General features: G+C 49.2%; 2 protein-coding genes across 7 annotated transcripts in view; one reads left to right on the top strand and one right to left on the bottom strand.

Annotated features, from left to right (window-relative positions):
* The window catches only part of PPP2R2C (protein phosphatase 2 regulatory subunit Bgamma), a 29727-nt gene extending 20115 nt beyond the window's left edge, over positions 1–9612 (top strand). For all 3 annotated transcript variants that reach the window (XM_081332529.1, XM_081332530.1, XM_081332528.1), the window contains 7 exons: positions 1306–1471; positions 3363–3475; positions 4241–4418; positions 5704–5868; positions 6724–6893; positions 7588–7679; positions 8715–9612. In XM_081332529.1, the coding sequence (XP_081188655.1) occupies positions 1306–1471; positions 3363–3475; positions 4241–4418; positions 5704–5868; positions 6724–6893; positions 7588–7679; positions 8715–9006 (1176 nt within the window). In that variant the 3' untranslated portion in view covers positions 9007–9612. The remainder of the gene's footprint in view (positions 1–1305; positions 1472–3362; positions 3476–4240; positions 4419–5703; positions 5869–6723; positions 6894–7587; positions 7680–8714) is intronic.
* A 1891-nt stretch (positions 9613–11503) lies between these two features.
* Positions 11504–25767, bottom strand: WFS1 (wolframin ER transmembrane glycoprotein). Of its 4 annotated transcripts, none has more exons than XR_014027163.1 (7): positions 21118–21318; positions 19924–20068; positions 16503–16673; positions 16186–16269; positions 14692–14843; positions 12383–14265; positions 11504–12204 (listed from the first exon to the last, which is right to left on the bottom strand). XR_014027163.1 is itself a non-coding variant. In XM_081333304.1 (7 exons), the coding sequence occupies exons 2-7, from the start codon at positions 21190–21192 to the stop codon at positions 12454–12456; spliced, it is 2439 nt and encodes an 812-aa protein (XP_081189430.1). In that variant the 5' UTR covers positions 21193–21200; positions 25632–25767; the 3' UTR covers positions 11504–12453. The 4 variants fall into 4 exon arrangements, 3 of the variants coding, with proteins under 3 accessions (XP_081189430.1, XP_081189429.1, XP_081189428.1); XM_081333304.1 differs by adding an exon at positions 25632–25767 and having other exon boundaries at positions 11504–14265; positions 21118–21200; XM_081333303.1 differs by adding an exon at positions 25627–25767 and having other exon boundaries at positions 11504–14265; positions 21118–21209.
* Positions 25768–26417: the final 650 nt, after the last annotated feature.

A 26417-nucleotide genomic window follows, 5' to 3' on the forward strand; every position in this document is an offset into this window, starting at 1 on the left:
AGAGTCGTTGAGGCCCCTTGGAGGTTTATCTGTGTCCTCAGGGTCACCTGAGTAGTGTGGAGTGGAGCCTTCTTGGAACTGCTGAAAGGACCGTGTGGAGCCTTCTTGGAACTGCTGAAAGGACTGTGTGGAGCCTTCTTGGAACTGCTGAAAGGACCGTGTGGAGCCTTCTTTGGAACTGCTGAAAGGACCGTGTGGAGCCTTCTTGGAACTGCTGAAAGGACCGTGTGGAGCCTTCTTGGAACTGCTGAAAGGACCGTGTGGAGCCTTCTTTGGAACTGCTGAAAGGACCGTGTGGAGCCTTCTTGGAACTGCTGAAAGGACCGTGTGGAGCCTTCTTTGGAACTGCTGAAAGGACCGTGTGGAGCCTTCTTGGAACTGCTGAAAGGACCGTGTGGAGCCTTCTTGGAACTGCTGGAGGTGGATGAACAGCCTATTTCAGGAGCGTCAAACCGGCAGCTTGTGGGCCGGATACGTCACGCACAGGCCACACCCACCCCAGCTCCACAAAGACAAAAAACTTTGCAGTACGTGAGGTGACACAATCCAGTTTGACACCCGTGGCCTATTTGAAAAGCCCTCTCTCAACAGAGGGGGAGGGATACGACATCATCTATCTCCAGTCTACAACAGAGTCCTTTCAGCACTTCCAAGAAGGCTCCACACCCATTTGCACCACTCAGGTGACCCCCGAGGACACAGAGAAGCCTCCAAGGGGCCTCAACGGCTCTCTAAAAGGAGGCAAATGGATAAGTAGCGAAACACCTTCAGAGGAAAAACAAGCAAGTCCAGTTGTCTCGCGAAAAAGCACCTTTGGGGACAACCCTGACCTGGATGACGGAGAACCTGCGTAGACACTCATGTGAACTGGTTTCTTTCCTAGTTGCAGTTTTGCTATTTTAGAATCAGCTCGTGTATTTTTCAGGAACCCTTTCCGTCCCTCGCTGAACAGTTTGCTGTTGGGATATAATCTAAATTCTGAAAGGTTTTCCCGCAGCAACTGCCTCGCTGACCGGCACCAGCTGTTACGACCCTTGTGGGAAAGCCTGGGACTCGGCCACGCTGTCTGGGCACAGCAGCTCAGCCGGAAGACACGTGGGGCAGGAGTTGGGGGGGGGGGCCCGTCCTGAAAGTTGCCCTTAATGTTAGCAGACTAGCTCCAGAGCCTGGCATTGGGGCGAGCAGCACCAGCAGGGCTGTTCTCCTTGATTTGAAGCCTCGGCTGCCCGTTTCGGCTGGAAGGCAGAGATAAGCCCTGATTCTCAGGTTTGTTGTTGTTTTTTTCTTTCTCTCTCTCGTTTGCAGAGCAAAAATGCGCCTTACTGCCAAGGCGAGTACAATGTTTACAGCACCTTCCAGAGCCACGAGCCTGAATTTGACTATTTGAAGAGTTTGGAAATCGAGGAAAAAATAAACAAGATCAAATGGTTGCCGCAGCAGAACGCAGCCCACGCTCTTCTCTCGACCAACGGTAAAACCCTAGTAGGTCGAACTCTTGACGAGAGTCTGGCAGGTAGATCCTGGGGTTTTAGACGATCTTGAATTCCCTTTCGCTTTGCTGACACACACGACGCACCGCACGGGGCAGAAAGGCCTCCATACCCAGGCGAGCTACAGTGATACAAGCCCTCCCACACACACACACCCAAAAGCAGGAGAAGGCATCCAGGACACAATTGTTCAAAATCCGCAACTGGTGACCCTTTCCTGTCCCCAAAGTTTTGTGGATGCTTGAGGAAGATTCTTCCGTTTCCATGACTTCAAGAAGTCATCTCTTACACACACACACACACCCCAAATATAAGAAGGAACCAGTTCTGGGCTCCTTAAAGAGAAAGTCCTTCGATCGCACAGGGGTTGCGTTACGTTTTGTGGGGTCCTTGGTGCTCTCTGAGCTTGGTGGTTTCCTTGCAGAGGTTTCATTAGGGAACGTCATCAGAGCCAAGCTTTACTTAGCTGGCCATCCTGAGACGGTCTGCAAGAAAATAGGCAGAGCACCAGAGACGCCATAGTTCAGCCCTTAAACCAGGGGTCCTCAAGCCTGGCAACTTTTAAGACTTGTGGACTTCAACTCCCAGCAAAGCTGGCTGAGGAATTCTGGGAGTTGAAGTCCACAAGTCTTAAAAGTTGCCAAGGTTGGAGAGCCCTGCCTTAAACTAGAAATATTCTATCTGGATTACATTTTGTTTTAATGTACCAAATGGTCCTATCTCTGACTGACTTAAAGTGCCCCCCCCAGCACTCCCAGACAGCATCCTTCTTCTTCCCAGACATGGCCAGGCCCTCCTATCTCCCTCCCTCCCTCCTTTTTTGATGCCTCGGATGACCAGTTGGCTTCTTGGTTTGGAAAGAGGTTCAGGAGAATCCGAAGAGGACTTTTCCTTTGCCTGAACTTCATTCTGCACTGGGGTCCCAGAGGAATTTCTAGTGGAATTCTGCATTGACCAAGTCTTCCAAAATTCTTTTACGTAGCAGAATAGACATATTTGGGGATGGAAAAATGCAATGAGAAGTGCCTTGAAAAAGCCTCTGTGTGTGTGTGTGTGTGTGTGTGTGTGTGTGTGTACACGTGTGTGTGTGTATCCTTCAGCTATTCCCATACATTTCCCATAGGTTTATTTCTAGTCGTGATTAATGAAGGTCTGTGCTAGAAACATGAGTCTAATGTGTTTTTTAAAAAAATATTTAATAATAATAATAATAATAATAATAATAATAATAATAATAATAATAATAATAATAATAATAATAATAATAATAATAATAATAAAGTTGGAAAGGACCTTGGAGGTCATGTAGTCCAACCCCCTGCTCAGGCAGAAAACCCTATCCCAGGCAATAAATAAATCGTACGTTTGTAAGATAAAAAATAACTTTTATAAATTCAGATAGTTCTCGACTTACGACTGCCATGGAGTCCAAAATTTCTGTTGTTAAGTGAATTTTCCCTCACTTTACGACCTTCCTCACCATAGTTGTTAAGTGAATTCGCTGCAGTTGTTATGTAAGTAACACGGTCGTTAAATGAATCTGGATTACCCCATTGACTTTTCCTGTCAGAAGGTCGCAAAAGGGGGAATCACGTAATCCCGGGACAGTGCGACCGTCATAAATATGAGTCAGTGGCCAAGCATCCGATTTTTGATCACGTGACCCTGGGGCTGCTGCGATGGTCATTAGTGTGAAAAACGGTCATAAAATTGGGGGCAAGTTGAAGTTTCAACTTTTTCCAGTGCCGCTGTAACTTTGAATCGCCCATCAATGAACGGTCGTACGTCGAGGGCTGTATTATGTTTAAAAGCGCGCGATGACACTAAAAGATGAACGTGCTTCCTTTTAATAACTTTTCGGTTTGTTTGAAGATAAAACGATTAAACTGTGGAAAATTACTGAGCGAGATAAGAAACCCGAGGGATATAATTTAAAAGATGAGGAAGGAAAACTGAAGGAATTTTCTACGGTGACCTCACTTCAGGTGCGTGCTTGGACTTCCCCTCCCCCCGTTTAGATTATAATTCTTTTGTTTAAATTTTTTTTTATTTTAATTCCATTTATATCCCGCCCTTCTCCGAAGACTCAGGGCGGCTTACAAGCTTAGCAGTAGCCTTCATTCTATGTATATGCCTGCTTATTAGGGCTTTCATACACCCCCCAAGCGGCATTATTACAAAGTCAGCTTAATTGCCCCCAACAATCTGGGTCCTCATTTTACCTACCTCAGAAGGATGGAAGGCTGAGTCAACCTTGAGCCTGGTGGGATGCGAACCTGCACTAATTGCAGGCAGCTGGTGTTGCTTAAGGAGGCATTAGCCCACTGCTCCACCTGTTGCGTGTCCCAAAGGTGCTTTACGACTTTTCTTGCCAGGGAATCACTGCAGTTGTTCAATTAGTAATCCAGTTGTTCAGTGAATCTGGCTCCCCCCCCCCATGGACTTTGCTTGTCAGGTCGCAAAAGGGTATCCCATTACCCCGGGTTGGGGGGAACACTGCAACTGTCATAAACACGAGTTGGTTGCCAAGTGCCTGAATTTGGATTGCGTGACCTTGGGGATGCTGCCACAGTCGTAAGGTTGAAAACAGTCATAAGTCAGTTTTTCCAGTGCCGTTGTAACTTCAAACGGACACTTAAACGAACTGTTGTAAGTCGAGGACCACCTGTATGGCATGCCACCTTCCGAGGCCCCTCGGGAAAGAAACCTACACATTTGACGTTAATGCATGAGTGTATTTATTCGTGCAGGTGCCTGTACTGAAGCCCACTGACTTGATGGTGGAAGTCAGTCCCAGGAAAGTTTTTGCAAATGGCCACACCTACCACGTGAATTCCATTTCGGTGAACAGCGATTGTGAGACTTACATGTCTGCCGATGATCTCAGGATTAACCTTTGGCATTTGGCCATTACCGACCGGAGCTTTAGTATCCTTGGGATTGCTTACTCTGATCCTGTGAAAGGTGGGATCGGCTGTAGATTTCTGGGAATCTGAGAAGCAAAACAAATGCCAGTGTCCCATGCAAGCATTCTTTATTTCTCCGTTATACACGTAAAGGGTCCTACTCCACCCAAAACTACCATCTCTTTTTTCTCGCGCGCGCCGAGGTTACGAAAACAAGGCCTTTCCTTGTTCAGCTGCCTTGTCTGCTGCCCTTTCAGATCCCTCTGTCTCTGAGATGGTGGGTAACCCTTTCCCTGGAACACCTGATTCCCCCTTGCGTAGATATGAGCTACTCTTTTTCCTCCCAGACACACTAAGAGAGAGGATCGTGCCCGTTAGTCTCCCCTCCGTGACCCACATACGAAAATGTTGCTATAAAAATGAATGGCTGTAGACCAGGGGTGGGGGAACAAAGGCCTTTTAATGACTTGTGGACTTCAGCTCCCAGAATTCCTGAGCCGGCAAGGGTGGGGAACGATGGCCCTTTTATGACTTTAGGACTTCAACTCCCAGAATTCCTGAGGAGCAGGGGTGGAGAACAATAGTCCTTTTATGACTTTGGACTTCAACTCCCAGAATTCCTGAGCCAGCAGGAGTGGGGAACGATGGCCCTTTTATGACTTGTGGACTTCGACTCCCAGAATTCCTGAGCCAGCCAAGTTGATGTCAAGTTTCTGACTTATGGGCTTTTCAATTTGCGGCGAGTTTTCAGTGCCTCTAAATTTTTGTGATCTGTCCATACTTCAAAAGGCACCTTGCTCCTTTCTAAGTAGTGCCGCCAGTTTAATAGCCCCCACCTAATAGTGAAGGCCTCCTTCTTCCAGACTGTCCACCTCCTCTCGCTTTCAGTAAATTTCTTAGAGGTGTAAGCACAAGGTTGCAGGACCCTACTGCTAACATCGAATGTTATTGCTTGACATTTGGCTCAGGAATTCTGGGAATTGAAGTCCACAAGTCATCCAAGGGGCCATCGTTCCCCACCTCTGCTCTAGACAATGAAAGTCTACGATTGTGGTGGAATAGCCAGCTGGACTGGAGGGAAGGTGTTAAGAGAGGGCTGAGCTTGGAGTCCTTGCGCTGCAGAAAGCAGGGATGGCTACAGAATCCCTAAAGCCTTATCCAGCCATTCCCAAGAGGATGCAATCAGTCTGGCAAGATTCTTGTAATACAGGTACCTAGCAATAAAGCTCCAGCTTGGGGACTGTTCGTGAGACATACTGGTTGCTGGCACCCGACAGTGATTTTCCTTAACCCGCCTTCCCACGCAGACATTGTGGACATAAAACCCGACAACATGGAGGACTTGACCGAAGTCATCACTGCCTCCGAGTTCCACCCCCACCACTGCAACCTCTTTGTCTACAGCAGCAGCAAGGGGTCCCTACGGCTGTGCGACATGCGGGCCTCGGCCCTCTGCGACAAGCATTTCAAGCGTAGGTTATGGAGCCCGCTTCTCCATGAGCTTTCAGCGAGGCCGGCAGTGCGCGGCGAGACTTTTTGTTGGGGGGCATCCAAAGGGTCCCTGGGTTGGCTTGAGGACAAGGGTACCGGGGCTTCGGCACCATCTTAGCTGCAAGACAGGGGCGGGCAGATTTGTGATTATTATGAACGTCAGAGACGTCTAGACGAGGGCGGAGTTTCGTTCTCCGAGCTTGTGGGTGGGTTCCTGAACGTTTCGTTACCAGGCTGGGTAACATCTTCAGCGGTGTTACCTAGCCTGGTAACGAAAGGCTCGGAAACCAACCCAGAAGCTCAGAGAATGAACTTTCTGCCTCATCCTACACCGGGGGGCTGCAGAGATTCGCCGCTATTGCGTGTCTATCTAGGTTTAGCTTTGCTCGAACAGAAAACGATGCTTGCAACGGCAGCTCTTCAGCCAATATCCAGTTTTAGTTCCTGGCCAAGAGACACGCTTTGTAGAATGATGGGAGCGGTTTGTCCGATTTGATAAAAAGGGCCTCTGTTTTTGAGCTGAGGGACTTTTGGCAAGGGACAGACTCTGTGCCACAAGACCTGGAAAGGATGAATTTGAGGTGAGGCGAGGCTTTTATGTGCATTGCAAGTGGAAATATGCAAATGCTTCACAAAATGAGACATGTTAAATGTCGTACAAGCAGCAGCTGTCTAGAAATGTGACATACTTATCCTGAATTCTTTTCCTTCCTTCCTTCCTTCCTTCTCCCCTCCCTCCCTCCCTCCCTCCCTCCCTTCCTTCCCTTCTTCCTTCCTTCCTCCCATCCCTTTTGCTTCTCTTCTCCCTCCCTGCCCTTCCTTTGCTCCTTCCCCAGTTTTTGAAGAACCAGAAGATCCTGGTAGCCGTTCCTTCTTCTCAGAAATCATTTCTTCGGTGTCAGATGTAAAGTTCAGCCACAGTGGGCGCTACCTGCTAGCGAGGGATTACCTCACCGTCAAAGTTTGGGATCTGAATATGGAAACAAAGCCTATAGAAATATATCAGGTATTTCTCCGTCTTTTTTAATGTACCAAACCAGCCAAGGCATGTGACTGACTGGCTGTGTGTTACTCCATCATTGTGCCAAAGAGATCTGCCCACATCAGGAATATTCGGTCACGGAGGGGGTACGGATGTGAGCTGCTCTTTTTTCACCAAGCCCACCCACCCCGGAAGCTGTTGACCATAAATCCCCCTGGCCTGACTGAAGCAAGGGGAGACCATGTCACTAACTCGACAACCGCAGTGACTCACTTAACAAATGTTGCAAGGAAAGTCGTAAAACTCACTTAGCTGTTTCACTTAGCAACGTAAATTTTGGGTTCAATTGTGCTCATAATTCGAGGACTACCTGTAACTGAGCTACCACCAGCACAGCTCCTGGTGCCATTTTCCTCCTCCTCCTCCTCCTCCTCCTCCTCCAACACAGCTCCTGGTGCAATTTTTTTCCTCCTCTTCCGCCTCAACTTACGATCAAAGCTGAGATCAGAATTTCTGTTGCTAATGTCTGGCATTGGGGCTCCTGAGCCTCAGTTGATAAGTGAGTTCTAGAGATGCCATATAATTTGTCTTTCTTAGTAATCAGGGGGGTGAATGCAAAGTGGTTGGAACACCCAGCCAAGTACAGTAAATGGTTAGCTGAACTAATGAACGTGATCTTGAATCAAATAATGGCTTTCTTCTTTTCTGCACCAAACAGGTTCATGATTACCTTAGAAGCAAGTTGTGTTCTCTCTACGAAAACGACTGCATCTTTGACAAATTTGAATGTGCATGGAACGGGTCCGACAGGTAATAACACTTATGTTGCTTCAGTGTTTTACAGCCCTCTCTGAGCGGTTTAGAGTCAGCCCCCCAACAATCTGGGTCCTCATTTGACTGACCTTGAAAGGATGGAAGGCTGGGTCAGCCTCGAAGCAGTCAGGATCGAACTGCTGGCAGTGGGCAGAGTCGGCCTGCAATGCCGCTTTCTAACCCCTACGCCACCACAGCTGTGTAATGCCTGCAAAGATGGCGCATTTAATGTCTTGGAGGGAGTGTCAATCGCTCATCTGCCGCTTGCCAGCTGTCCTTTGGCCAGTCGGTAACTCAGGTTCAGTAGCTTTTCAAAGGTGGCTAGTAGGAACCAGGCAGAGTCTTTGCTTGGTTCCTACTGGCCACCTTTGAAAAGGTGCTGGACCTGAGTTCCCGGCTGGCCAAAGGACAGCTGCCAAGTGGCAGACGAGCGATTGACAGTCCCACTAAGAACACATGCAGGGTTACCTCCATAGCAAAAAAAAAAAAAAAAGGTCTTAGAAGAAGAAGAAAGAAAATACTCCATTAAAAGAAGAGAAGCTAGCTGGAAACCAACTTTCCTGGGGCCGGAGATGAGACCAAGGCAACCTTCAAGCAATTGGACTCCTCAACCTGTCCTTGACTATCTCACCCTTCAAAGTGGGCCTCCGTTCCCAGGCACGGTGGCCGCCTCAAAGCCTGCTCTCTTTGCTGCATGGGGGCTGGGTCCTAGGAGGAAGGGGCGCTGCACAACTAGGCCAGCAAAGTGCAGCTTCCCACGTTCATTCTGGGGAGGGGACTTCATCCCCCCCACCTTTCATAGTTGCAACCCAGGAAGGCAGTGTGCAGGAGGACGACTTGATGTGTCGGTCCTCTCTCTTCTTCTTCTCTTGTTGAGTCAGCCTTGTCCACCTGCAGAGGTCACCAATCGAAGCGCTAATGCAAACATCATGTTGGCAGCCCTCCAACACGGGCTGAGGGCTGTGGTGTGGGGGAATTTGCCCTCATTCCTAGCCCAGCTACTAATCTCACTGCTCTTCTTTCTTCTGCCAGCGTCATCATGACCGGGGCCTACAACAACTTTTTCCGAATGTTTGACCGTAACACGAAGCGCGACGTGACTTTGGAGGCCTCGCGCGAGAACAGTAAACCCCGGGCCATCCTGAAGCCTCGCCGTGTGTGCGCCGGCGGCAAGAGGCGGAAAGAGGATATCAGCGCCGACAGCCTGGACTTCACCAAAAAGATTTTGCACACAGCCTGGCATCCCACGGAGAACATCATTGCTATTGCGGCCACAAACAACCTGTACATCTTTCAGGACAAGATGAACACGGAAGTGGATTAGGATTCCTCTGGAGAGACACGGCTTTGGACATGTGACCGCTACTTGACTGATGAGAGAAAGGCCTTTATTGGGAAGTAAACGCCCTGCAAATCAATGGAGCTTACTCCCCAATGAAGGTCTGCAGCAATAAGATGTGTTGAGATGGATTAATTATGCCATGACCCACCACCCAGTCCTTTGGCGACTACTCTACATTTTAATTCATTGCACAGTCATCTCGGAATAAATTCTCCTTATGACCAGGTGGCTGTTTCATTAGTAATCATTTTATTCCACTTTCTGAAAGACTCTTGGGTGTTCACACGGTGGCTGGAAAGCCGTTCAATCCAAAGGTCGTTCAACATTGTCCTTGTGATCAGATGTCATAACCCCAACATGATGCTGGGGTAAAGATAGAGCACCTGGCTTCATCCCGTTGCCCCAGCTGGCCTTGAGGGGGGAAAAAAACTTAAAACAGGGAAACTCTTAAAATATAATTGGTATCCTCAGTTCACAGAGCCAGAGTTGGCTTGGGATGTTAGTGGGCTTCTGCAAATTTCTTGGATTTGCTGTCCTCCCAACCTCAGAGAAACCGTAATAATTAGGAATAATGGTGAATAATTGGGCAAGGCTCTTTGAGCCGTCTCTTGCGGCTCCCAGCCGCCCGGTGCGCGCGCACCTCTTCCAACGGGCAGTGGTGCGCGCGCACCTCTCCAAATGGAGAGTGGCACCGCCCGTTTGGAGAGGTGCACGCGCACCTCCCCGAATGGGCGGAGGTGCGCGCGCACCTCCCCAAACCTTTGGAGAGGTGCGCGCGTACCTCCGCACGAATGGGCAGCGGTGCCGCTCTTTCAGGAAGCTGCCGCGGCCCGTCTGTGAAGCTGCCGAAAGCGGCAGCTTAGCAGACGGGCCGCGGCAGCTTCCTCAAAGAGCGGCGCCCCTGCCCATTCCGAGAGGTGCGCGCGCACCTCTCCGAACGACCGGAGTTGCGCGCGCACCTCCCCAAACCTTTGGGGAGGTGCGCGCGTACCTCCGCGCGAAGGGGCAGCGGTGCCGCTCTTTGAGGAAGCTGCCGCGGCCCGTCTCTGAAGCTGCCGAAAGCGGCAGCTTAGCAGACGGGCCGCGGCAGCTTCCTCAAAGAGCGGCGCCCCTGCCCATTCCGAGAGGTGCGCGCGCACCTCTCCGAACGACCGGAGTTGCGCGCGCACCTCCCCAAACCTTTGGGGAGGTGCGCGCGTACCTCCGCGCGAAGGGGCAGCGGTGCCGCTCTTTGAGGAAGCTGCCGCGGCCCGTCTCTGAAGCTGCCGAAAGCGGCAGCTTAGCAGACGGGCCGCGGCAGCTTCCTCAAAGAGCGGCGCCCCTGCCCATTCCGAGAGGTGCGCGCGCACCTCTCCGAACGACCGGAGTTGCGCGCGCACCTCCGGTCGTTCGGAGAGGTGCGCGCGCACCTCTCGGAATGGGCAGGGGCGCCGCTCTTTTTGAGGAAGCTGAGACGGGCCGCGGCAGCTTCCTCAAAGAGCGGCACCGCTGCCCATTCGCGCGGAGGTACGCGCGCACCTCCGGTCGTTCGGAGAGGTGCGCGCGCACCTCTCGGAATGGGCAGGGGCGCCGCTCTTTGAGGAAGCTGCCACGGCCCGTCTGCAAAGCTGCCGAAAGCGGCAGCTTTGCAGACGGGCCGTCGCCGTCGGGCAACCGGGAACCGGTTCCATCTCATTTTTAAAAAAATGGCAGCCGCGTGCGTCCGCGCATGCGCAAAAAACCTTTTTGCGCATGCGCGTGCATGGACACACGCACGCGGCTCCCTCTTTTTTTAATTTGTGATGGAACCGGTTCCCAGTGGCTCTTTTTCTTTTTTAGGTTGCCGACCCCTGAACTAGGCTAATAAAAGACTTTTTCCCAGTTGCAATGTATGGCTGTGAAAGTTAGACCGTAAGAAAGGCCGAGCGCCAAAGAATTGAGGCCTTTGAACTATGGTGCTGGAGAAGACTCCTGCGAGTCCCTTGGACTGCGAGGCGATCAAACCGGTCAGTCCTAGAGGAGATCAACCCCAACTGCTCTTTAGAAGGCCAGATCCTGAAGTTGAAACTCAAATACTTTGGCCACCTAATGAGAAGGAAGGACTCACTGGAGAAGAACCTAATGCTGGGAAAGGTTGAGGGCAATAGAAGAAGGGGACGACAGAGAATGAGGTGGCTGGATGGAGTCACTGAAGCAGTAGGCGTGAGCTTAAATGGACTCCAGAAGATGGTAGAGGACAGGAAGGCCTGGCGGACGTGGTCCATGGGGTCGCGATGGGTCGGACACGACTTCGCAACTAACACCAAAATAAAAAGACTCAGAAGGAGAGAGCGAGAAGGACCCGTTAACCCAGAACTAAGGACAATTTACTTGACCCGCAAAGTATGGGGAGGCGTGCTACAAAATCTTCAGTGACTATGCCAAACATGACACGGCATTGGGTATGTTAACATACTACGTGCATATAAGGAAAGTGGGTATAAAAAAAACACCTGGCAAAGTGTGTCATATTTTTTAATCCTTATTTGATGCTTGTGATCAGAAGGACAGAGTCATCTCCGGAGGCTCAATACTATTTCCAGAGTTAAGCAATCATGCTTATTGCTTAAACCATTTCCTTTCCCCCGCTTCCTTCTGGAGGAAAAAAAACGGAACTGAAATGAGGGCCCTTCCCTCAGAAAAATCACCCAGTCATGCCACTGAATTAGCTGAGGTCTGTTTGCAGAATTTAATTATCGGCAGAGAATTTATTCCCTCTAGAGCAGGGGTCTTCAAACCTGGCCCTTTGATGACTTGTGGACTTCAACTCCCAGAATTGGCTGAGGAATTCTGGGAGTTGAAGTCCACAAGTCATCGAAGCGCCACGTTTGAAGACCCCTTCTCTACATTAGTTTCTCAAACTGAGCAGCTTTTAAGGTGTGTGGACTTCAACTCCCAGAATTCCACGCTAGCTGAGGAGTTCTGGGAGTTGAAGTCCACAAATCATCAAAGGGCCGCGTTTGAAGACCCCCTGCTCTAGAGTATGGTTCTCTGCAGTCCTTGGGGAGAGCAAAGAGAGATAAAAAAAACTCATGCCCACATCAACGTGCTTGTCTCATGGTGCCTGGCACAAGTCGTAAGTTGGAGCTTCTATGCCCAGGCGTCGTCATCACGCGCCCTCAATTTTGACATTATTGCGATGGTTACAGCTGAGAATTTCACCTGTGGAATAAAGTTCGTGTTAACTACTGAGTATACATAGAAGGCAAAGTTGTGTTTTTTTGGCATCTCTAGTTTGATAAGTTAGTTCTCTAGAAAGTCCTTTCAACACGCAGCTGGGCGTTTTTCTAAATATCGTTGTGCAACGCAGGAAAAAAAATATGAGGACCGCATGACGTACCGTGCTAAATGCCATTAGATCAGATTGTGACAGCCAAACAACCGTGTCGGAGCAGGTGTTACAGCCAGAGCTTAATAGGCAATGGACAGGAAAGGGGAGAATAAAAAATTGAAGACGAATCGGAATGCTGTCTGAACGGTGTTCCGCCAGTCGTGCTCTTCTTTGACGTGCCGGCCTGCCGCGGGGAGCTTTGACGGGCAGTTGAGGCAGGAGAGGGCCTTCAGCTCAAAAACCGGCCACTTGCTCCCCAGACGTCCCTCCAGGATGGTGCTGAACTCAACCAGACTGCCTTGCCTCAGGTTCAGCAGCACGTACTTGAACTCATTGCTGGCCTTCAGCACAATGTCCTTGGTTATGTCGTCGTCCTCGGGCGCCCGGTTGCCGTTCCCGCCACTCAGGGGCATGCCTACCGTTATTTCAAATTTATACCGGTCAAACCTCTTGATGTGACAGTTGTGCTTGCTCAAGTACTTCAGCCGGCACAGTTCCTCCTCCTCCAGGGTGGTGTTCCTGGGGTCACAGTCGGGATACGTTTCTCCGTACAAGCATCTCAGCCAGTCGCCGAGAAAAAAGGGAAGCATATTTATGGCGGACTCGGCGCTGTTCTCAATGCTGGTCACTCGGACGTACTTGAATCGCCCCGTCCAGGTCACCCGATGGCCTTCCAGATGACTGCATAAAATTTGAGTTCGCGCCATGTTGGTTTCCTTCCAGGCCCGGGGCCCACAGACAAACCCGTACTGGTTCCACGTCAACGTCGAATTGTAGACCTTCATCCCCTCCGAGCGATAGACGTAAAACCAGCAGAAGAGCACAATGGCAGACAGCCACACCAGAATAAGCTTCACGATTGAGCTCTTGGTAAGGGACTTCACCATCTCGACGGCAGAGACTCTGGCCCGCGTGCACAAGTGGAAGAGCAGAGGAACCCCGCAGAGGAGAAGGGTGACCACAATCTTGGTCAGCTCCAGCGTTACCAGCCATCGCAGGAAGTGGAAAAGACACATCAGCGCAATGCCCAACATTAACACCGGAAGCGCAAACAAGAATAAAAAGTAGCCCACGGAAGCCCGAAGGAGACCAAGGCCGGTGGATTCCCGAAGAATCACAATGAAGAGTTCATACCACATGAAGCAGACCAAGTAAGGAATCAAGTAGCAATAGATCCCCTTAAAGTTCTTCAGTCGTGCCATGCAATAGAAAAGGTAAAAGAGGTACAGGTACAAGAGGCAAGGGACGCTGAGGTTCAGCACCATGACGCTGCCAAGGGGAAGGCTGTAAAATGTTTTACCCAGGAGCTTCACGTAACCCCAGTGGTCGGGGGCCTCCTGCAGTAGGCAGAGGGCCCCCGCAGTCACCTCGGTCAACATGGCCCTTCGCGTGTACAGCTCCACGCTGGTGCCCAAGCTCATATAACTCGTCACCATGAAGAAACCGGAAATGGTGGCCAGCTCGGAGCAGGGCATCCATTCCTTGCTGGCTATCGGGAAGGAGAAGATGACGAAGAGGACCGAGAGTAGGAAGTGGAAGTAGGGCTCCAGGTGATTCCAGCCAAAATTCGCCTCCGCCTCTTCGACATCCAGGTCCGGCTCGAAACGAAGGAGCAGGCTGGTGAGGGTGCGGAAGTTCTCCCACGCTTTGCTATCCTGGAAGACTTTGAGGGTGCAAATCACCATGGAAACGAAAGAAAGGTAGAAGACCACCAGGGGGATGAAGAAGGCAAAGAAGTCGATGGTCAGGTTGCTGAGGATGAAGAAGAAGACCAGGGCGTTGATCTGGTGGGTGGGAACGATGGTGGACAGCCAATGCATGCCAGCTTTTGAGGCCACCTCTATCATGTGCTCTTTGATCTCCATGATGGCGTGCAGGGGATACTTGATGATCTGGAAAGAGAGGCCGTGGACGGGTCATCCCCAGCCACAGAGACAACCAAATCAACCCCCCCCCCCCGAGCTGTCGTGATGGGGCCCTTTTGGATGAAACTGGCGGGCTGACTAGGATAGGAAACATACTAAGTTCCTAAACAACACCTGTCAGGGCCCTGTTGTGTCCCTTCAGACAAATAACCTGCCGGAAGTGACCACAAAGGTGTCCTCCAAGTGGCCAGAGGGGCCCAGCTGCACCTCTTTACTCCAGCGGCCAGTCACTGGAGTTCGGAAAGGGTCCAGCTGGGTCGATCTGCCAAGGGGCTACACCCAAGACCCACGCTTGCAATGCTGTCCCTCCTTTGGGGGCTGCACCTCCTCCACCCTCCCTGAGCAAATTGGGGCCGGGGGCAGGGCACACTTGGCATCGAAGCCCACATTCACCTTCTGTCGGAGGGGGAGATCCTCGGGGCTCTTTCCCGTCAGCTCGTCGTCATCGTCCTCCTCCTCCTGAGGGACCAGACTTGGCGGGATGATGCCCTTGGCGTACCTCTTGGTTATTTCAACAAAGTCGTCCAGGGCCATGGAGTTCTTGGCTGAAAGCGTTGGAGAGGCGGCATTTTAGCAGGTTGCGTGGGCAAGAGGAAAAAGACCGCAACGGCTCGTTCTGGCAAAAGATGCATTTGTTGCTAAAGACTGCCAGAGTTTTCCGGTGCAGTTTTTGTTATTAAAAAAAAATCAAGAGGCCTGAACGGTTCAGAGAGGCTGCCAGGCTGGTTTTCTTTGTGCCGGCCCAGTCTCGCTTGGCACAAACGAAGCGCGAACCCAGAGACGGGTGGGGAATGTTTGTCTGATTTATTATTAAGACTTTGGGTGCCTGTCACAGTTGAAAATGACTCCCGCTGGCTGAGGCTGGGGGTTTTCTGCCCAGAGTGGCACAAAGTGGTTCGCCAAGCGGATGGCGACTCCACGTGTGGGGGCAACCCTCAGCTCAGCCCCTCCTCCCCCCCTCCCCTGCCCTCGGCCTAAGGCATCCTCTGGCAATGGAGAAATTCTCTGGCAGATTCTGGTTTCTAAAAAAAATGAAATGCACACAATTGTCACCCCAAAAAGTCACTGGAGGGCAGGGGATATCTCTTAGCGTTTTTCTCCAAAACAAAGAAAAAGGTGACACAGAAAAAAACTAGCCATGGAGTCATTGCATGAGCTTTCTTAGAACTTCCTCCATTTCTTTTCTTTTCCCTTCCATTCCATTCCCTATTCTGTTCCATTCCATTCCATTCTGTATTCTATTTTAAATTCTAATTTTAATTCTAATTCTCTTCTCTTCTACATTCTATTCTAAATTCTAATTCTAATTTATTCTACTCTACTCTGTCTACTCTACTCTATTCCATTCCATTCTATATTCTATTCTAAATTCTAATTCTAATTCTAATCTAATCTATTCTATTCTATTCCATTCCATTCCATTCTATATTCTATTCTAAATTCTAATTCTAATTCTAATCTAATCTATTCTATTCCATTCCATTCTATTCTATATTTTATTCTAAATTCTAATTCTAATTCTATTCCATTCCGTTCCATTCTATATTCTATTCTAAATTCTAATTCTATTCCATTCCATCCCATCATATCACATCACATAACACCACACCACACACCATACCATATCATATATCATTTCATTTCATCTCTGCAACATTTATAACTAACACACACGCACACACATGCACAGAGCTATCTTTTTAGAAGCCGTGATTTCTCCGTGGCTTGAATCCGTGCCCACCCCAATTCCTTTCCCTCTCGATCCCATGGGGCTCTTCGGCTTTGTCCCAAAGAAGCTAGGATTAATATGGTTCCTCCTGAGCAGAAGGGGGCAGCCGGGTCTAAAGAGGGGAGGGGTTCCCCCCCCACCCAGGCAGCCCTCCCTACCTTCGCAGCTGACCAGTCTCTCCAGCATCCTCCTTTGCTTCTGGACGGTCTTTGGAAGCGGCCCCGGGCGCTGGTCCCCCTGGCCTGTTCTCAGGATAGGTAGGCGGGTGTGAAGAGTTCAAATGGGAAGCGGGACACAAAGGGTTAAACCAAAGGAATAACACATACACACACACACACACACACACAGAGGAAGCCCCCCCTCCTTCCCCAGGGCCAGGAGCCCCACTAATTTGCAGGCCCCGAGGTCATCTAAGCCTGCGCCAACCAACGGAAGCAAAGAAGAATTAAAAGGGGGGGTCAAAAAAGACACAGACCCTGGCTGTCCACTTCGCCGACGTTTTCTAGCAGTTCCGAAACAGCCAGTTCCTTCTTCTTCTTTGGATTTAATTTCCAGTAGATGACCAAGGCCGCTTTTCTGATCGCTCTTTCCAGATCAGTCTCGGACAACAGCTGCTTCACCTCTGGCAGGTTTTCCAAAGTGATGCCTCAGGAAGAGAAGGAGGGGGAGGGGGGAAGAAAGTTGCAAACGTTAAGATTTGACTGCCCCCAGTTGCACAACCTCGGAGCAGAATGGCTGCTCTAGGTTCCTGGCAGAGTTTTAAGATAGAAAGTAAGATAAGATAACCTTTATTGTCAATTTTTTTTTTACCGTGGGCACAACGGCGCAGCTCAAAAGTGAAATTTAGTTGCCCGCTCTCAAAGTGAAACACATACGTGACGCACGCCTAAAACATACTACATACAACATATGTATAGACCCACCCACTCCTACTTCTCAAAAGTCAGGGGTCGTCTTATACCCAGGTGCTGAAACTTTAGGGACAGGGCTGGCTGGAAAACCTGGAGCGGATCTCCCATTAGGTCTGCGCAGGGAAAGCGGGACCAATTGGAGAAGAAGCTGCAGTCTGTGATTTTTTACAGGCTGGGGTCTGGGCGTCTTTCCTTCTAAAGTTGAAGAGCAGCTGCAGTCTATCCCAACTTGAAAGGTAGGTGGGGAATGCAGCAGCCAGAGCAGCTGCTTAGCTCTAAGGACACATTTGACTCAGGAACTGGGCGGGCTGGCTGGAAAACCTGGAGCGGATCTCCCATTTGGTCTGCGCAGGGAAAGCTTTAGAGTGAATTAGGAAAAGTTTAATCCACTTGCACTGTTTTATATTTACATGTTTGATGACAAACAGCCTTATGTTTTAAGTGACAGTTTTCCTACTAAGTACCTGCATGTCATAAGCATTTGAATTAAAATTACCATATTAAAATCAAATCTGATGTTTTTTAATTTTTATTTGGTGTGCGTTGGAAGAGGAGTAGTCTTATACGGTGAGTATAGCCCAAACCCTATAATTTAACAGGAAATGTAGGGGGTCGTCTTATGCGCCCAGTCGTCTTATACGCCGGAAAATATGGTACATAACAAATAAACGTTAAATGCTGTCCATCTCGGGTACGTAACGGGAGGAGGAAGCCTGAGAGTTCGCAAGGTTAATGCTGTATGGAACGAAACCATGGCTGAATCTGGATGTTCTGCTGCGGATACCACGGACACCCCTCCTCCCAGAAGGGAACAAGGAAAACAGGTCGTGCAGAGGATGAGTAGGGTCCCAGATAATTTCAGAAGCCCTCTCTTGTTTATATTCTGAGGAACTTTCCCACTTCCTCCTGGAGGAGATTTTCACCGTGAATCTTAAAGAGCGGGGGGGGGGGGGAAGACCCTTTTGCCCGTCAGGAGCATCATTTTGCTCCAACTGTTTTGCCATGAAAACTTCACACCTGTCTGCCTGCGTCTCCTTGGGGAAGACGGAAGGAAAGGAAACACGAGGAGAGGCCTTGGGTTGCATGGGACCCGAAAGGGGGAGGGCGGGGGTGGCGCGGGGGGTCCGCTGTGGCTAAGGTGGCTCCATCATTTTCCCCGGCATCTTTCTGTTCGTACTAAAGAGGGTGGGGGGGTCTGACAGCCCCTCTTCCAGTTGCATCGAAAGAGCTGACGCTCTTCTGAGCTGCACTCCCTGTCGGAGGGACAAGAGAGTTGGGACCGATGTTGGATTTAAAACGGACGGGGGAGGTAGGGAGGAAGAAAGGGGAGGGGAAGACGGGGTCTCAGCATAGGAATCAGCCAGGCCCAACTTCCCCCCTGCACCATCACGTCGGCCTGTTCTACCCGGTCAGGCAGGGCAGGGGTGCTGCAGACCCCGCCGGTTGAAGAATTCCCACTGGCAGGACCCCGGAAGACAGCCTTCTCTGTGGTTGCCCCCACTCTGTGGAATCCTCACCCCCAACTGGAGGGAAGGCCAACCCCCCCCCCTCGCTCAGCTGGCCTTCTGGAAAGGAATTAAAAGGTGGCTCCCAGCTTGGGGCCCACAGAGAAGCAAGCGGCTGTGGGGCTGGTTAGCACCCTGAAAGCCCCCCCCTCACTTTTTAAAGGAACTTTTAACATGGACTTTTAAAATCTTAGCTACTGCTTTTATGTTTTGATATTTTATTTGTAGACCACACAGAGTCCCTCTGTGAGGGAGGGAGGTGGGTGGTCCCAAAATTAGATGGATGGAGAAAGAAAGAGAGAGAGAGAGAGAGAGAGAGAGAGAGAGAGAGAGAGAGAGAGAGAGAGAAATATGGATGGATGATAGGAGATAGAGAGATGATAGAGAGATGGATGTTAAGAGATAGAGAGCGAGAGATGATGATGATAGGTAGATAAATAGACAGATAGATGATATGAGATAGATAGATGATAGATAGATAGATAGATAGAAGATAGATAGATAGATAGATAGATAGATAGATAGATAGATAGATAGATAGAAGATAGATAGATAGATAGATAGATAGATATGGATGATAGGAGATAGAGAGATGATGATGATAGATTAGATGATAGATAGATAGATAGATAGATAGATAGATAGATAGATAGATAGATAGATAGATAGATAGATAGATAGGACAGGGTAAACAGAGATAGATGATATAGATGATAGAAAGATAGATACAGAGATAGATAGATTGATACAGAGATAGATAGAGACATAGATAGATGGATGGATGATAGGAGATAGAGATGATGAGAGAGAGAGAGAGAGAGAAATGATGATAGGTAGAGATAGATAGATAGATAGATAGATAGATAGATAGATAGATAGATATGGATGATAGGAGATAGAGAGATGATGATAGATTAGAAGATAGATAGATACATAGATAGATACATAGATAGGATAGGATAAACAGAGATAGATGATATAGATAGACAGAGACATAGATACATGGATGGATGGATGGATGATAGGTGATAGGCAGACAGACAGGAATTATCAACTCAAAATATAGGTAGTCCTCAGGTTACAATCATAGTTGAGCCCAACATTTCTGTTCCTAAGTGAATTTTGCCCCATTTTGCAACCTTTATGCCACAGTCATTAAGTGAATCACTGCAGCTGTCAAGTTAGTCCCACGGCCGTTAAGCAAATCTGGCTCCCTCCCATTGACTTTCGCTTGTCAGAAGGTGGCAAAAGGGGATCGCGTGACACACACACACCCCCTCGGGGACACCGCCGCGGTCGGAAATACGAACCGCTTGCCAAGCGTTCTGAATTTGGACCGCGTAGCCCCGGGGAACGCTACAAAGTTCGTCACTGGGAAAAACAGTCCTCAAGACGCTTTTTTTTTTCAAGCTACGAACGGTCATTAAACGAACGGTCGTAAGTCGGGGACCAGCCGCGTTCGGGAAAGCCTGTTCCTTACCTTTTCCTTCCGCCAAGCAACTGTGCAGCATTTTGAGGGCTTCTTTCTGGCCCTGTTTGGCAGCTGGGATCAACCATTCCACTGCGCTGCAGCTGTTCAGCTCCTCGTCCTGGTCTTCGGCCAACTTCAAGTAGTGCCTCCCCACCTGTGGGAAGCAGAAATCTCTCTTCACCAGACCGGCCGGCGGCTTCTCCCTCGCCCCGGCCGGCAGCCCAGCGGCACTCCCCTTGCGGCACCAGCAAGCTCACCGGTGGAACTGACGGCTTGCACGCCGACAAACTGGGCGTGTGACTCTCCCTTTTCATATCCAGGGAGATTTAGGTCACTTTTTAGATTATCGCCTTCTTGTTTGTATGTATGCCGAGAGCTTCAGCCCCGGACACAAATTCCTTGTGTGTCCAATCACACTTGGCCGATAAAGAATTTCTATTCTGTTCCGTTCCAATTCTATTCCATTCCATTCTTATATTCTTCCTATTCCATTCCATTCCAATATATTTATTCTATTCTATTCTATTCTATTCTATTCTATTCTATTCTATTCTATTCTATTCTATTCTATTCTATTCTATTCTATTCTATTATTCTATTCTATCCCATCCCATTCTGTCCTATCCCATTCTATTCTATTCTATTCTATTCTATTCTATTCTATTCTATTCTATTCTATTCTATTCTATTCTATATTCCACTTATCTATTCTATTCTATTCTATTCTATTCTATTCTATTCTATTCTATTTTCCACTTATCTATTCTATTCTATTCTATTCTATTCTATTCTATTCTATTCTATTCTATTCTATTCTATTCTATTCTATTCTATTCTATTCTATTCTATTCTATTCTATTCTATTATTCTATTCTATCCCATCCCATCCCATTCCATTCTTTCTACTGTTCTGTTCTGTTCTATTTCTATTCTGTTCTATTTCTATTCTGTTCTATTTCTATTCTGTTCTGTTTTGTTATGTTTTATTTCATTTCTATTCTATTCTATTCTATTCTATTCTATTCTATTCTATTCTATTCTATTCTATTCTATTCTTTATTTTACATTCTATTATTCTATTCTATTCTACTCTACTCTACTCTACTCTACTCTACTCTACCCTACCCTACCCTACTCTATTCTATTCTGTATTATTTCTCTAAAAGTATTAATTAAAAAAGGCAACAAAGCATGCAAAATAACCTCTGTCTGCGACTTTGGTTCTCCAGCTTTTGCTCTGGCCAACAGCTCTTTGAAACCGGACTCTGGATCGTCCATCGTGATATCTAGAAAAGCTAGTTGAGAGAGAGATTCCAGTTTTACCCCCAGGCTGACCGTCTCCCCATCACAAGGACGGGAGAGTTCTAGAATCCAGTGGGTCATGAGGAGGGCAAAGCCGACAGCTGGCTGCGGTGTCAATCTGCTCAGCCCGCTGTGCCAGCCTTTGGGGAGGGCTTAGCAGCTTGTGACAGTTGACCTTGGGCAAGGGTAGGCAACCTTGGCTCTTTTATGACTCGTGGACTTCAACTCCCAGAGATCCTCAGCCAGCATGGCTCAGCTTGGAAACCTCTCCCTTTCCCCTCAGCGTGGCTGGCTCAGGAATTCTGGGAGTTGAAGTCCACAAGACATAAAGCGGCCTAGGCCTAGGCCAGGGGTAGGCAACCTTGGCTCTTTTATGACTCGTGGACTTCAACTCCCAGAGATCCTCAGCCAGCATGGCTCAGCTTGGAAACCTCTCCCTTTCGCCTCAGCGTGGCTGGCTCAGGAATTCTGGGAGTTGAAGTCCACGAGTCATAAAAGAGCCGAGGTTGGCTACACCTGTCCTTGGGTGACACTCCTCGGAAAAGAAGTGTTTGAGAAAAATTTTCCTTAGACAGCACTGACGCAACTTTACACACACACACACACACACACACACCTGTATTTGTGTATGAAATGACTCCGATCAGGGTTGTCAAAACTGGCGGCCCGCATGCCGGATGTGTCACACACAGGCCACAACCTGCCCCAGCTCCACAAAAGCAAAAATGTTGAGCTACATCACGATATGTCATGTGATGCGGTCGAGTTTGAAACACTTTTATGGCCCTTTTATACCATCACTTTCAATATACCAATATTTAGCTTAGTAATTAGGGAAACAGAATAGAATAGAATAGAATAGAATAGAATAGAATAGAATAGAATAGGGAATGGAATGGAATGGAAGATAGGATAGGATAGGATAGGATAGGATAGGATACATATTGGAATGGAATGGAATGGAATGGAATGGAATGGAATAGAATAGAATAGAATAGAATAGAAGAATAGAATAGAATAGAATAGAATAGAATAGAATAGAATAGAATAGAATAGAATAGAATAGAATAGAATAGAATAGAATAGAATAGAATAGAATAGAATATCTGAAATGGAATGGAATGGAACAGAATAAAAAGAATAATAGAATAGAATAAATATTGGAAAATAGAAGAGAAGAGAAGAGAAAGGCGGGATATAAATGGAATTAAATGGAATTAAAGAATAGAATGGAATAGAATAGAATAGAAAACTATTGTCAGTTTGAACGTATACTAATTGGCATACATTAAAATGAAATTTCCTAGCGCACAGCTCTCAAACGGTCACCACAAAAGGAGGGAAGGGGAACAAGCATCACTAAAAGTTGTTACGAGGTTTGTTTTGTTTTTTTTTTAAAAAAAACACAACTCCTGTGGGGGAGGGGGGTGTTTTGGGTGGTGGTCTTCAGCTTCTGCGATGTTTTTGTCCCTGAGCTTCCCAGCTGGGCGCGAGGGAGCCTGGAAGGGATTGAAAAGCGTTCAGCCCAGGCAGGGCATCCAAGTGGTGTGAAAGGGCCCGGCCGGAGAGTGAGGGAGAAGCCCCCCCACCCCCAGGGTCACCTCTGCAAGGTCTGCCTACGAGGGGAGCTTCACGGAGCAGGCCCAGGAAGGTGTCGTTTCCTTTCCTCCCTTCCTTCCTTTCTCCCTCTCCTCCCTCCCTCTTACCTGCCTGCCTCTCCCTTCCTCCCTTCCTGTCCCTCCCTCCCCTTCCTTCTTCCTTCCTCCCTCCCTTCCACCCTTTCCTTTCCTCCCTTCTTCCTTCCTCCCTCTGCCCCTCCCTTCCACCCTTTCCTTTCCTCCCTTCTTCCTTCCTTCCTTCCTTACTGTCCATCCCTCCCCTTCCTCCCTTCTTCCTTCCTCCCTCAGCCCCTCCCTCCCTTCAACCCTTTCCTTTCCTCCCTTCTTCCTCCCTCCCTTCCTTCCTCTCCCTCCCTCCCTTTTCTTCCTTCCTGTCCCTCCCCTTCCTTCCTGTCCCTCCCTCCCCTCCCTTCTTCCTTCCTCCCTCAGCCCCTCCCTTCCACCCTTTCCTTTCCTCCCTTCTTCCTTCCTTCCTTCCTGTCCCTCCCTCCCCTTCCTCCCTTCTTCCTTCCTCCCTCAACCCCTCCCTCCCTTCCACCCTTTCCTTTCCTCCCTTCTTCCTCCCTCCCTTCCTTCCTCTCCCTCCCTCCCTTTTCTTCCTTCCTGTCCCTCCCTCCCTTTCCTCCCTTCTTCCTTCCTCCCTCAGCCCCTCCCTTCCACCCTTTCCTTTCCTCCCTTCTTCCTTCCTTCCTGTCCCTCCCTCCCCTTCCTCCCTTCTTCCTTCCTCCCTCTGCCCCTCCCTCCCTTCCACCCTTTCCTTTCCTCCCTTCTTCCTTCCTTCCTTCCTGTCCCTCCCTCCCTTTCCTTTCCTCTGCCCCTCCCTCCCTCCCTTTCCTTTCCTCCCTCCTTCTTTCCTCTCTCCCTCCCTCCCTTCTATATGCCACCCATCTTGCTCTAGAGGACGCCAGGAAAACTCCACCAGAAGATCTTGGCTGGGCCAAATGTCTCCTGGAGGTTTACTTTGAGCAACTGCCGGCCCTTTTAAGGCTGTGTTGGGACAGGCTGTTTTCCAGCCCAGCAACCCCCCCTGCCCCCCCCACTCAGCTTCTCCTTCCTAAGGGGAGCCCGGCCCCCTCCGCCCTCCCTCCCTCCCTCCCTCCGCAGAGGCATCAGCGGCAGCTGCTCAATCCAGTCAGGAGGCTGGAGGGGTGGGCCCAACTGCCCGGTCATCTTTTTTAGCACCTTTCCCCCCCCCCTCAGAACCACGCCCATCCTGGGGGGGGGAAGGGGGAGGGCTCATATAAGATAAGATATAAAATATAAAATATAAGATATGATATAAGATATAAGGTAAGATATAAGACATAAAATATAGATATAAGGTAAGATATAAGATATGATATATAAAATATAACAGATATAAGATATAAGGTAAGATATAAGATATAAAAAAGAAGATAAAAGATATAAGATGTAAAAAAGAAGATAAAAGATATAAGATATAAGAAGATATAAGATATAAGGTAAGAAATAAGATATAAAATATAAGATATATGATATAAAATATGAGATAAGATATAAGATAAAAGATAAGATAAAAGATATGATATAAGATAAAAGATATAAGATATAACATATACGTTATGATATAAAATATAAGATATATGGTATGAGATATAAGGTAAGATTTAGAAGGCCAGATCCTGAAGTTGAAGCTCAAATACTTTGGCCACCTAATGAGGAGGAAGGACTCGCTGGAGAAGAGCCTAATGCTGGGAAAGGTTGAGGGCAAGAGAAGAAGGGGACGACAGAGAAGGAGGTGGCTGGACGGAGTCACTGAAGCAGTAGGCTTGAGCTTAAATGGACTCCAGAAGATGGTTGAGGACAGGAAGGCCTGGAGGAACGTCGTCCATGGGGTCGCGATGAGTTGGACACGACTTCGCAACTAACAACAACATATCTATATCTATATATCTATATCTATGTCTATCTATATCTATATCTATATCTCATTGGCCACCTAATGAGAAGGAAGGACTCGCTGGAGAAGAGCCTCATGCTGGGAAAGGTTGAGGGCAAGAGAAGAAGGGGACGACAGAGAATGAGGTGGCTGGATGGAGTCACTGAAGCAGAAGGCGTGAGCCTAAATGGACTCCAGAAGATGGTAGAGGACAGGAAGGCCTGGAGGAACGTTGTCCATGGGGTCGCAATGGGTCGGACACGACTTCGCAGCTAACAACAACAACAACATAAGGTAAGATATAAGGTAAAATATCAAAGATATAAGATGTAAGGTAAGATATAAGCTGAGATATAAGATATAAAATATGAGATATAAGATATAAAAAATAAGATGAGACATAAGATATAACATGAGATACAAGGTAAGACATAAGGTCAGATAACATTGTCCTTTTTTTGACTGTGGGCACAAGGGCACAGCTCAAAACTGAAATGTACTCGCCCACTCTCCAACTGAAGCACCTACACCATGCTGTTTACAACCTACCTAGGGACGGCCCCACCCCCCCCACACACGCACCCCCCTACATATAGAGATACGCTTTTCGCAAGCTGCGGGCACGGCCCACCCCCCCTTCGGCGCTGGAGCCAGAGCGCCTCGGCCAGATTCTCCGGCGACCCCCGCCCAGCCCCGCCAGGACGCGGACGCGCAGCAGCTTGGCGGGGACGCGCAGCCGAGAAGGCGGCGGCGGCGGCTGCGGCTGCTGCGGAGCCCGCCAGGAAGAGACGCCGGGCCCGGGGAGGCGCGGCCCGCCCTGCTCTGGCCCCGGCCGGGCCTTTCGGCAGCGGAGAGAGACCCCCGCCCGCCCGTTCGCCCTCCTTGCCTCGCCTTGCCTGCTGCTGCTGCTCGGCTGCCGGGCCAGGCTCGCCGCCTGCCTGCCTGCCCGCCGTCCTGGCCCTGCTGCGGCTGCCCTGCGCGGACGGGAAGGAGGCGAGCGGGATCCCCGGGGAGGAGCCGCGGCTGGGCAGCTCGTCCCTCCCCGGCCGGGACTGCCCTCCTGCCGGGCGGGACGGGGCGGGCAGACGGCGGAGCCTTGCAGCCCGAGGGAGGGGGCAGCCTTCTCTCTCTCTCGGGGCGGGGGTCCCCCCCTCCTCCTCCTCTCCCGGGACCCTGGTGGTCCCCCCCTCCCCAAAAGACCCCCGCCTCAATCTGCCCTCCCTCGGCTGGGTTGGGCAGACGCCCCCCCGGCCCGGGCTCCCCCTGCGCCGCTCCCCACCCCCCCCAAAGTGCAAAAGCTGCATTTTGTTTTTATTTTATTTTAATCCCATTTATATCCCGCCCTTCTCCGAAGACTCAGGGCGGCTTACAATCTAAAGCACAAACCAATGTGCTTAGCAGTAGCCTTCATTCTGTGTATATGCCTGCTTGTTAGGGCTTTCACACACACACACCCCAAGCGGCATTATTACAAAGTCAGCTTAATTGCCCCCAACAATCTGGGTCCTCATTTTTTCTTTTCTTTTCTTTTATATTTTTATTTTAATTCCATTTATATCCCGCCCTTCTCCGAAGACTCAGGGCACCTTACAAGCTTAGCAGTAGCCTTCATTCTATGTATATGCCTGCTTGTTAGGGCTTTCACACACACACACCCCCAAGCGGCATTATTACAAAGTCAG

This window comes from Vipera berus, assembly GCF_964194415.1.
Source record: "Vipera berus genome assembly, chromosome: 7".
Lineage (NCBI taxonomy): Eukaryota > Metazoa > Chordata > Lepidosauria > Squamata > Viperidae > Vipera > Vipera berus.

What these genes read in the sequence shown, in the direction of transcription:
- WFS1 (XM_081333302.1), bottom strand. Translation starts at nt 21,297, where the DNA reads ATGACCCACTGGATTCTAGAACTCTCCCGTCCTTGTGATGGGGAGACG. An exon ending in TTGCTTGGCGGAAGGAAAAG is followed by an intron (nt 16,674 to 19,923) that starts GTAAGGAACAGG and finishes TCTCTTCCTGAG; the next exon opens with GCATCACTTTGGAAAACCTG. An exon ending in CGGCGAAGTGGACAGCCAGG is followed by an intron (nt 16,270 to 16,502) that starts GTCTGTGTCTTT and finishes TCCTGAGAACAG; the next exon opens with GCCAGGGGGACCAGCGCCCG.